The 12,140-nt window shown below is 44.2% G+C and overlaps 1 protein-coding gene across 2 annotated transcripts in view; it reads right to left on the bottom strand.

The window, feature by feature from the left end:
- Positions 1-1,707, bottom strand: part of Uqcc1 (ubiquinol-cytochrome c reductase complex assembly factor 1) — an 84,469-nt gene extending 82,762 nt beyond the window's left edge. Inside the window, exon 1 of one of the 2 annotated variants that reach the window (XM_021184191.2) lies at positions 1,484-1,707. In XM_021184191.2, coding sequence (XP_021039850.1) covers positions 1,484-1,507 — 24 coding nt within the window. In that variant the 5' untranslated portion in view covers positions 1,508-1,707. Of the gene's footprint in view, positions 1-1,439 lie in introns of both variants that reach the window. The other variant, XM_029473909.2, reaches the window with a different exon arrangement.
- Positions 1,708-12,140: the final 10,433 nt, after the last annotated feature.

Below are 12,140 nucleotides of genomic sequence, written 5' to 3'. Positions count from 1 at the left end.
CATTCTGTTACAATGTATAAGACAACCTCAGGGAATAAGCATGTAAAAGAGATTTTCCTTATTTACTTGTGCATGTTTGTACCAAGAAAGATAAACAGGAAATAGAAAAATAGGCCCACCTAATTAGAGGGTCGATGAGAGATAGTTTTTATGGATGCTATCAGCAAAGAAATGAATCTGTAACAATCCCTACAACGCTGAGGAACTAGAAATCCAAGAGAGCTGTCCGAGAATCTCCAAGGTAAATCCAGGTGTTCATTACAGGTCTCTGGCCCAATCTGCTCTTTCTCTCACCAAAGTATCTGTCTTTAAAAATAATCTAGGGCTCAGCAGTAAACTCCTTACCTAGCATACATAATATTTAACCCTCACTACACACACACACACACACAAACACACACACATGAGCCGCTGCACATGTGCACACATAAATAATTTACAACAGGCCAGTGACCATTTTCCCCAGTCACCCTCAGAGCTCAATTCCACTTCTGCCTTAGTTTGCATCTGTAATTCCTTCAGCAAATGAACCACTCTCTGGGTAACAGGAACGTGCCTCTCAAACAAAACCTCCTGAGCAGCAACTGAAGAAGCAGTCTGCTAGGATGGCAAGGAATCTAAGTAGAATGCAGAGTGAACTGATGCAAAACACATGGACAATGCAAAAGACAGCCAGAGGCAGGAGTAATATCAGCTATGTAAAACAGTGCCCTTGACCAAGTTCTGTAAATGCATGACTTAAATTACAAACTGCCCATGTCTTCATGAGTAGGGACCGGTTCCACTCTGTCATTTTCTTAACCCGTCCTAGAAGTCAGTAGTGACTCTAAAGAGGATTTAAGACCAAATCTCGGGTGGGAATTGAACAGAGCTCCCCACGAGAATAAGAACCAGTCTAGAAGTCTTTCCTTCCTTCATTCAACAAGTGTTAGGTTGTGCCAAATACGCTGGGCAAAGAGAAAGCCACAGGGCAGTCTCTCCTGCAGCCTTTGCTCTAATAACTTGTGCATTCCACTGAACTATACAAGTAAAAACTCATTTAAAGTCTCTACAACAAACTCAACCTCAGAATCCAAAGGGGCCTGCAACAGATAAATGTCCTTATTTTTCACATGGACCAGGGACCATCCAGTATCTTACTCAAGGTCACACTGCACAGTGACAGTCATGGACTGGACCCACCTCCCCCGGGCTTCCCCGCAACCCTCTACTCCAGTCAGTGCCCCACGTGTTTTTATCCTGAAGAACGATCCTCATCACATAAAGATCCGAGGCCACTACCTTCTAAAAAGGTGAAGGAACCAAGGCCAAAACAGGGGTAAGGAGAAGTGGAAAGGTGCTTCCGTTTCCCTGGGGAAAGGCGACCACGCAAAGGAGCTACAGCACAGGCTCCCCCATTTCTCCCCAGCTCCTCCCGCCCCGCCCTCTCCAAGCCCAACCTGGAGACGCGCGTGCGTCTCTAGAAAAGTACTCCTGCACTCACAAGGACTCGCACCAGCAACGCCATGTTCCTCCACAATCATTTCCGGGTGAAAGGTGGGCTTCCGGAATCCCGATTGTCACCACCCACTCAGCCTCTGTCCCCTTGCTAAAGGTAGTCAGGCTCTGGCGGCGGCGCAGGCGTAGTTGTCGCACTACGCACCCGCGGTTTTCCTGCCGTGGATCTGAATGAGGTTCCAGGACGCGAGACTACTCGCCGGTCTTAAGTCCCTGCTGCGCGTCACAAGGGCTCACGTTCTTCCTCTACACACACCCCGGCCTGGCTATCATCCCTCGGTTAACCCCTAACAGCCATTTCTTTCCTGACTCCGCCCCCAGGAGACCACAAGGCTCAGACTTCCCAATAGTTAAAAAAGAGGCCTGGGAGTCTGAGAACCTAAGGGCACAGTCCTGGAAAGCCAGAAAGGGAGGTGGTCAGGTACTGACCTGACGCTCGACAGAAGAGGAGCTTGAGGCTTGTGTTTGGCTGGCTAACACATCTTTGAATACTGACTGATAGGAAAGACTTAGTAAAGGAAAGCCAAGCGTGGTGACACACGCCTTTAACCCCAGCACTCAAGAGGCAGAGACAGGTTGATCTCTGAGTTAGAAGACAGCCTTGTCTACAGAGTGAGTTCCAGGACAGCCAGGAGAAACCCTTGGCTCCAAAACCAAACAAACAAAAAAACAAAATTAGTAATTGAGGAGAAAGAAGGATGCGAGGAGTTGTCTGTGGGAATGGACAAGTAGATTGTCTCAGTCAAAGAACGCTTACATCCCATGAGAAGTGGTCAAGAGAAGACATTGCTGCTTCAGTGACTGACCAGGAGCCAGAGCTTAGAGGTTGACGCACTTCCTGTCCACCAGTCAATAAAGACCTACTGAGTATTCAGTATTCATTCAGCCTGCACTGGATACCAAAAAGGTGTGGATAACTCTGAGGAGCTTGTGAGTTAGTGGGGCAAGTACCAGTAGCATAGGTCTGGGTAGACGACTCGTAAAAAAACAAACAAACAAACAAACAAAAAAACCCACCTGAGGGCTGGTGAGATGGCTCAGTGGGTAAGAGCACCCGACTGCTCTTCCGAAGGTCCAGAGTTCAAATCCCAGCAACCACATGGTGGCTCACAACCATCCGCAACGAGATCTGGCGCCCTCTTCTGGAATGTCTGAAGACAGCTTCAGTGTGCTTACATATAATAAATAAAATCTTTAAAAAAAAAAAAAAAAAAAAAAAAACCCACCTGATATGAAGGAAACAATAAATAGCTAATAAAAACTATATGGGCAATTACTTGGCCAGCTTAGCAGGATAAAGCCTATAGGAGAAACTGAGAGGTAAAGTGGGATTCAGGATTCTTTTGCCCCCTTCTTTCTCCCTTTTAAATAAAATTTGATATAGCCCAGGCTGACCTCAGGCTCTATGTAGCTGAGGCTAGCCTTGAAATGCATTCATCTCCTGAGTGCCTGTGATACTATGTCCAGCCTCTCAATTTTGGTTTGGTTTGGTTTGGTTTGCCTCTGTCTCCCGACTGCTACCACACCTGGCAAAATTCTGTATATTTATCGAGTTTCTGGTTTTTAAATGTTTGCGTGTGAAATGACTAAATTAACCTTGTGACAGAGCAAGACAATGGAGCAATTCCTCCGTCTTGTATTCTTGCTGAGGCCATTTCAGGTTTAATTAGAATTTGATCTCCTTGATGGAGACTCCTGTGGGAAATTACCCAACTCTATTCTAGGAACCCAAGGTCAGGATGCCCTAGTTAACCTATCTTGGCTCCTGCTTGTGCCAACCTCCCCCTCCAGCTAACTGCTTACCCCAGCTTCTGTTAAACTGCTTGCTTATGTGAGGACCCCTGCAGCTGCTGAGGAAATGCCAGGAAGTGGGTTCTGCCTAAAAAAAAAAAAAAAAAAAAAAAAATTCTCTGGGCTAGAAAGATGGCTCAGTGGTTAGGAGCACTGACTGCTCCTCCAGAGGTCCTGAGTTGAATTCCCAGTAAGCATGTGGTAGCTCACAACCATCTGTAATGGAATCTGATGCCTCTTCTGGTGCTTTGAAGACAAATACAGTGTACTCATATACATATAATGAATAATTCTTAAAAAAAAAAAAAAAGAAAGAAAAGAAAAGAAAAAAAAGAAAGAAAGAATACCTGAGTATAGTCCCAGCCAGTCCAAGTAAAGATTTTCAGTTGCCTATACAATGTCTGAGTGTTCATCTCTGGTGGGTTCCCCAAAACAAATTAATTAGCATATAAATTATTTTTACATGTGTCAAAAAAATACTCTTTTAGCCGGGCATGGTGGCACACGCCTTTAATCCCAGCACTCCGGAGGCAGAGGCAGGCGGATTTCTGAGTTCGAGGCCAGCCTGGTCTACAGAGTGAGTTCCAGGACAGCCAGAGCTACACAGAGAAACCCTGTCTCGAAAAACCAAAAAAAAAAAAAAAAAATGCACCTGGCAGTGGTGACACATGCCTTTAATGCCAGCACTCGGGAGCCAGAGGCAGGCGGGTCTCTGGAGTTTGACCAGCCTGGTCTACACAGTAAACTCCAGGCCAACCAGAGCTACACAAAGAAACTTATGATATATATATATATATATATATATATATATATATATATATACACACATATACACATATATGTATTATATATGTATGTAATATATGTATATATACATTTACACACATATATTACCTATATATACATATATATATACATATACATAAATATATGTGAGAGAGAGCAGTTAACTGTAGTCATCAAACTATAAGAGGCCTCTTGAATTTATTCTTTCTTTCTCTCTAAGTAACATTTTGTGTCCTGTGGCCAACATTTCCTCCTCCTCCTGGACTCCTAAGAGCCACATTTCCTCTTCACTTCCATGAGTTCATTTTCAGGTGAAGTACTTGTCTGTGTGTCTGACTTATTTCACTTAACAATGTCCCAATAGACAGGACACTCTTCTTTCTTGTCTGGCTGAACAGCATTCTACTCTGAATGCAAACATTCCTGTCTCACTGGCCTGTTGATGGACACTTGTATTGTCAGCCTCGGGTGTTGGCAGCTGGGATTGATGCTGCATGAATGCGTGAAGACTGATTTCATTGTCTGTAGATGGATGGCCAATAGCACGGTTGCTAGATGATGTAATCATTCTGCTTTTAAGTCTTTGTGGGGTCTTCCATTTTGTCTCTTCAGTAGCCATTGTAACTGGTTTTCCTGCTTACAGTATTGCTAGTGTTTCTTCTTCTTCTTCATCAATGCCAGTTATAAAATCTAGCCTCATAGATGTAATAGCTTATAGTGGTTTCAAATTTATACCTCCCTGATTATTAATGATGAAGTATTTTCCCCATGTGCCCATTGGCTTATTATATATCTTTTGGGGAGAAATGACTATTATCAAAAAATCCTTTGCCCATTGTTGTGGGCCAGTGCTGGCTTTTTTGGTTGGTTGGTTGGTTGGCTGGGTGACTATGTGGGTTGGTGGTTTGAGACAAGTAAGCCTGGCTGGCCCATAATTTTCTATATAAATCAGACTGACCTTGAACTCAAAGGGACCTCCACTTCTGCCCACTGTGTTCTAGGATTAAAGTCGTCTACCACCATATCAGCAGTTGGTCTGTTTTGTTATTTGTGTGGTGCCAGAGATCAAACCTTGAGCATGGTTCATGGAGGGGAGGGGGTGGGAGCTCTACCAGTGAGCTCCATACTCAGCTCCTTTGCCTAGTCTTTCTTTTTTTTTAATATTTAATTGATTTATATCTGCATTGGTGTTTTGCCTGCATGTATGTCTGTGTGAGGGTGTCAGATCTTGGAGTTACAGACAGTTGAGAACTGCCATGCGGTGCTGGGAATTGAACCCCAGTCCTCAAAAGAATAGTCACTGCTCCTAACCACTGAGCCATCTCTCTAGCTCCTTACATTTTTTTAATTTTTATTTTATGCATATTGGTGTTCTGCCTTCTCTCTTTTTTTTTTTTTTTTTTTGGTTTTTTGAGACAGGGTTTCTCTGTATAACCCTGGCTGTCCTAGAACTTACTTTGTAGACCAGGCTGGCCTCGAACTCCGAAATCCACCTGCCTCTGCCTCCCAAGTGCTGGGATTAAAGGCGTGCGCCACCATGCCCGGCTGGTGTTCTGCCTTCTTGTGTCCTGTGTGTGAGTGTCAGATCTCCAGGAATTGGAATTACAGATGGTTGTGAGTTGCTATGTGGGAATTGAACCTGGGTCCTTTGGAAAATCAGCCAATGCTTTTGACCGCTAAGCCATCTCTTCAGTCCTCTTTTCTTAGTCTTTTTTTTTGGGGGGGGGTTGTTTGTTTGTTTGTTTTTGTTTTTCAAGACAGGGCTTCTCTCTGTAACCCTGACTGTCCTGGAACTCACTCTGTAGACCAGACTGGCCTCGAACTCAGAAATCTGCCTGCCTCTGCCTCCCAAGTGCTGGGACTAAAAGCATGCGCTACCAGTATCCGGCTTGCTTAGTCTTTAATCAGGCAATTTTGTTGCTGTTGAGTTGAGTAACATTAATGATGTTAATATCCATATATAATATAATTTGTCCTGAGTTCAAATCCCAGCAACCACATGGTGGCTCACAAACCATCCATAACGAAATCTGATGCCCTCTTCTGGAGTATCTGAGGACAGCTACAGTGTACTTACATATAATAAATAAATAAATCTTTAAAAAAAAAAAATACTGGGTTTGGACCTGATGATGCATGCCTTTAATCTCAACACTTGAAAGGCAGAGGCTAGCCTCATCTACATAGAGAGCTCCACGTTAGCCACTGATAGATAGTGAGATTCTCTCTAAATGATAATAATAATAGTAATTGTTAAAGCTAGAAAGATGGCTCAGTGTTTAAGAGCAAATACTGCTTTTCCGAACACCCACATAGGGTGCCTCACAATCGCTTGCAACTCCAGATCCAAGAGGGTTTGATGCCTCAGGCTTCCATGGGTGCCTGCACACATGTGCATGCATGCACACACACAGTTTAAAACAATAAAAATTGAAATATATATTTTGGAGTCAGGTATGTTTGCTACTCACCTGTAAATCCTTAAACTCAGAAGGAAGAGACAGGTGGATCTTTGTAAGTTTGAGGCTAGCCTGGTCTACAAAGTCAGACCCTGTCTCAAAAACACAAAAGAACTATTGTGTCAGGGCAATGGCTCAGTGGGTAAAAGTGCTTGCTACGTAAACCTGATGATGTGAGTGTAATGATCTTCAGCATACACAGAAGAATCTGGGTGTCTGTGATCCCAACACTCCTGCTGTGAGATAATGGGCAGAGTCAAGAGACTCAGCAAGAAGCCCCTACAGGGGTCACAGTTTTTGTCCTCTGACCTCTAGGAGTTCACCATGGCATGTGCACACACACACTCAAAATAAATAAGGCTTTAAAAAAAAATGTTGGGCTGGTGAGATGGCTCAGTGGGGGGCTGGTGAGATGGCTCAGTGGGTAGGAGCGCCCGACTGCTCTTCCGAAGGTCCAGAGTTCAACTCCCAGCAACCACATGGTGGCTCACAACCATCCGTAACGAGATCTGGCGCCCTCTTCTGGAGTGTCTGAGGACAGCTACAGTGTACTTACATATAATAAATAAATCTTTAAAAAAAAAAATGTTATCCAGACCAACATCAGGGAGTTTTCCACCTTCTCTTTTTTTTTTTTTTTTTTTTTTTTTTTTTTTTTTTTTTGGTTTTTTCGAGACAGGGTTTCTCTGTATAGTCCTGGCTGTCCTGGAACTCACTTTGTAGACCAGGCTGGCCTCGAACTCAGAAATCCGCCTGCCTCTGCCTCCCGAGTGCTGGGATTAAAGGCGTGCGCCACCACGCCCGGCTTTTTTTTATTTTATTTTATTTTTTTTTTATTTATTTTTTTTTCCACCTTCTCTTAACTGGGTAGTTTTTCAGTTTCATGTCTAGTGTTTAAGTCTTCAATAAACTTTTGTTTTGAAACAAGTCTCACACTGTATGGATGAGACTGGTTTCAAACTCACAGAGATCTACCTGTCCCTGCCTCCTGAATGCTGAAGTCATCAATAAATTTTGAGTTGATTTCTATCTGTAGTATAAAGCAAGAATCTAATTGCATTTTTTTTTGTATGTTGGTAAATAGTTGTGCTCCATGTTCTTTCACCATTTTGTGGAGTGCATGTATATACAGTGTTCATCAGTCTAAGAAATATTGATTCCTTAGTTTGATGAGTTTGCTGATGTGTTCATGTTTTTGCAAGTGTGTGTGTGTGTGTGTCTGTGTCCATCCATATGGAAACTGCAGGTGGACATCAGATGTCTTCCTCAATTACTCTCCACCTTATGTAGGAATTGTTCATTTATTATCAAGTGTGTGTGTATGCAACTGTGTGTAGGAATAAGTGCCACAGAAAATGTGTGCAGAAAAGAGAACCTCACCTCAACTATCTTTACTCTTAAAAGTTCTTTAAGCCAGGTACAGTAGAAGCACGTACTCCTAATCCCAGCCCGAAGGATGCTGATGCAGGATGCTTGCTGTGAGTTCAAGGCCAGTCTGGACTAGTATGGTATGAAATCTTGTCTCAAAAACAAAACAAAACAAAACAAAACAAACACCGGGGAATAGGCTAATATTCTTAGAGTACAGTATATACTTTTATAAAAATGCCTTTATAAAACCCAGTATCAAGTATAATGAACACACAGCAATAAAATTTTTCAGAAATAAAAAAATTCATAAGCCTTAAAAAAGAAAGCCATGAGGTGGTGGCCCATGACTTTAATCCCAACACATGGGAGGCAGAAAGAAGGATCTCTTGAGGTCAAGGCCAGCCTGATCTACAGAGTGAGTTCTAAGACAGCCAGGGATATACAGAGGAACCCTATGTCAGGGAGAGGAAAAAGCAAAAAAAGAAAAGCATTCCAAAATCTGCCTAGGGAGCAGTGTATCGCAGTAACTCATCTATAGGATGACGGTCACAGCAGCTATGTTGTAGAGTGAGTTATGAGAATTAAGGAGGATAGATAGGTAGGGCTCAGCACCGTGCTTGGCCCCAGCCCACTACAGTTGGATTTGCATCTCTTAGTGCCTTGTTCTGGCCTCTGGAGCTGCATGTTTTGATTGCATCTCTCCTCCCTTTGGCTCCTAAAGGTTGCAATGTCTCAGCTGAATCTTGTAAGGCATTATTTCTAGACTTCTCACTACCATTGTCCTGTGTGTGTGGGGGGGGGGGGAGGGGGTGTTGAAGCCAGATGTGCTGACATATTCACATAATGAGCACTGCTTTTATTTTTCTTTTTTCTTTTCTTTTTGCAGCATTGGGGTTCAATCCCAGAGCCGTGCACATGCCTTGGCAAGCCATTCCACCTCTGAACTATGAACTACTGCCCGAGTCCTGAAGCTCACACTCATATTAGCATTCAGGCAGCCATGCTATATTCCATTAATTCCACAGGCTTCACAACCCCCTACAATGCCATCTTCCTTCAGTCTGAAGTTAGTGAAATTACACTTGTTCAGATCCTATATTTTCTTATGGAGTCGGTCCATGGGTTTAAATGGATAGATGGGGTTTTGTTTTGTTTTGTTTCCTGTTCTATTTCATCTGTTCTCACCTATCCTTCCTTATCCCAACCCCCTTTGGGTTCTTTGTTTTCTTTTCCATTTATGCATGGCCCTTAAGAACACTGTAAGGATGAAGACAAGCCCTTGGTAAACATCTGCCATGCTTCTGACTTAATATTATGTTGACACAGTCCAGTGTCTGTGCCCGACTGGACCTTCAATAACTATTCACTAATCAATGAATGAACGACTAAATCAAGGATTGGTGAAATGCATGAATACCCTCATATCCTGAATCTGAGGGCTTGCAAATTTTCAAGAGTCATATATATTTATTTCATGGGCATGAGTGTTTCCATATGTACATACATATGTACACTACTTAGTATGTATACCGCATGAAAGGATGGTGCCCATAGAGACCAGAGAAGGATGCTGCTTCCTCTGGAACTGGAGTTATAGATGGTTGTGAGCTGCTCTGTGGGTGCTGGGAGACAAACACAATCCTTCCACAAGAGCAGCAAGTCCCTTAACAACCAAGCCATCTCTCAAGCCTCAGATTTATAACTTTTAGATTATCCCCTTTTTTACAGACAGGGAAACTGAGGCTTGGAGAGGTTAACTAACTTGGCCTGAGCCACTTAGCTGGATAGTGGCAGAAGCAGGGCCTGGACTTCCTGATTCCCATTCATGTGACTATCCCTACTGTGCTCCAGCACTTATGTACTCAGATCAGGAGAGCCAGCTGAGTGGGAATGAAGACTTTATGGCTTCCCGAGGTTGTGTGTCCTAGCCCCGGAGAAGCTCTTTCTCCTGTTGTGACCCTGGGACACAGGATGTGGAAAGGGCCCAGCGATGAGGAGCGCAGTGCTGGAAGCCGCCCTCCTTCCCTCCCCTCTGGGCCTCTCATGTTTCCTGCCCTAAACTCTGCTCTGCTATTTTCCCAAGGAATTCACAGCACGGTGTGTCCCTAAGGAGACACTTTTGGGACCAAGGAGCCAAGCCAGGGAGGTGACTCCATTGCTGGCCAAGACAGGGGTCAGTGGATTCAGGGGCCGAGAAGAGTGGGTATAAGAATGAAAAAGCCTAGCTGGGTGGTGGTGGCGCACGCCTTTAATCCCAGCACTTGGGGAGCAGAGGCAGGTGGATTTCTGAGTTTGAGACCAGCCTGGCCTACAGAGTGAGTTCCAGGACAGCCAGGGCTACACAGAGAAACCCTGTCTCGAAAACCAAACAAACAAAAAATAATGAGGGGGCCTGCAGGAGATGTGTGGTTGCCACTCTGCCACCCCTCTAGGTATCAACTTCCTATCTGGAACAACAACAACAACAACAAATAAAACAAAGTCAACAGTACTCTTAGGAGCCAGGCATACACCTTATCCTAGAAGTAGGAAGGCAGAGTCAGGCAGATCTCTGTGAAGCCATCCAAGTCTACATAGTGAGTTCCAGGATAGCCAGAGCTAACATGAGTACCACACACAAACACCTGCTATTTAAAACCCATACTCATGTGTGCATGCACGTGCACACACACACACACACACACACTCCTTATACTGCCCACTTAAGACAGTCTAAGGCACAATAATTAACATTTCCTGTCTCGAAAAACCAAAAAAAAAAAAAATAATAATAATAATAATTAACATTCACCGAATTCTATCTTTGTGCTACTTACTCTAAGAGGTTGAATGTCTTTTATATCCTTAGAGCTAGCTTTAAGAAATAGGTAATAAATGTATTGTTTGTCCCCTTTATATTTTCTTTCCTTCCTTTCCTTCCTTCTTTTCTCACATGGGAAGTCAGGCTGTACATGCAATCCCCAAAGGCTGTAGACCAGCCTCAGATACATCATCAGTTGTCGAGTATCTGCCTACATGGCAGGATCTATCTCTTGTTCAAGACCTGCAACGTTTTTTAAGATTTATTTTTACTTATATGTATTGTGTGCATGCACACTCATGTATGTGTATTCACACATGTGTTCAGGTACCCACAGAGGTCAAGAGTGGACTCATGGGTGGTTGTTACCACCTGATGTGGGTGCTGGGAACTGAACCAATTGCCTCTTCAAGGGCGGCCAGCGCTCTGAACTGCTGAGCCATCTCTGCAGCCCCCAAGGTCTATAACCGACAAAAGACAAAGCTGAAGTTTGAAGCTATACAACCTTTTGAACCTTTCAGAGCTGGGGGATTATGGTCAGAAGAGTGTGAACTGTGGAATCGAATAGAAACACTGTATTATTTTGTGTGTGAGAGGGAGGGGTGTGTGTATGTGTGCACATGAGAATCCAAATGCACACGTACATGGGGCAGGGCGGGGTATGTGTTTATGTCTATTCGTAGAGGCCACAGGTTGCTGATATCTGGTATCTTCCTTGGTCACTTTCTACCATATGTTTTGAGATAGGGGTTCTCATTAAACCTGGGGCCCAAAGAGTCATCTAGGCAGACCAGGTAGCAAGCTCCAGGGATCTATCTGCCTATCTCTTACCTCCCCAGCACTAGACTTACAGACAGGTGCTGCTGTACTGTTTTTTTCTGTGACTGCTAGGGATCAAAGCTGGGGTCTTCATGCTTGTGTGGTAAGTGCTTTACCAACTGAGCCATCTCCAGAGCCCCCAGTAAGCTCTTGGAGCAAGAATGGAGAACACAAGCGTGCAGCTTCCCGTGACTGCAGCCAGATGTGGTGCTAAGGGAGAGAGTTCTCTGAGGGGGCCGTTGTCCTGATCTGAAGGTTGGAATGGAAGGGCTCTAATGACTCAAAATGGTCAGATTAGTTCTCTAGAGTTGGGTGAAGGGGACTGTCAAGTCTGAGTTGTTCTTTTGAGGTCCAGGGCAGTGTGGGGTGGGAAAGAAAGCTCTTGGGATGTTCAGCCAGAGCTCTGACCATTCCCTCAAAGCCTAACCCTTCCAGCTATGGAGAGCTCTGTGGCTCAGGTGATGCTCTACCAGGGCTAAGGCGAGGAGAACTTTGCAAGAATCAAGAAACACCCAGCCCAAGAAATAAGTACTTGGGGCAGCCAATACCACCTGTGACTCCTTCCTGCTGTCTCTCGGCCCGTAGGTTTCTAGCCACCTCGATCCTACACTGCTCTC

The sequence above is a fragment of the Mus caroli genome, unplaced genomic scaffold (genome assembly GCF_978045245.1).
Source record: "Mus caroli unplaced genomic scaffold, Mus_caroli_1 scaffold_2, whole genome shotgun sequence".
Taxonomy (NCBI): domain Eukaryota; kingdom Metazoa; phylum Chordata; class Mammalia; order Rodentia; family Muridae; genus Mus; species Mus caroli.
The sequence above is the reverse complement of the archived record's forward strand: the minus strand, read 5'-3'. Positions and strand labels throughout refer to the sequence as shown.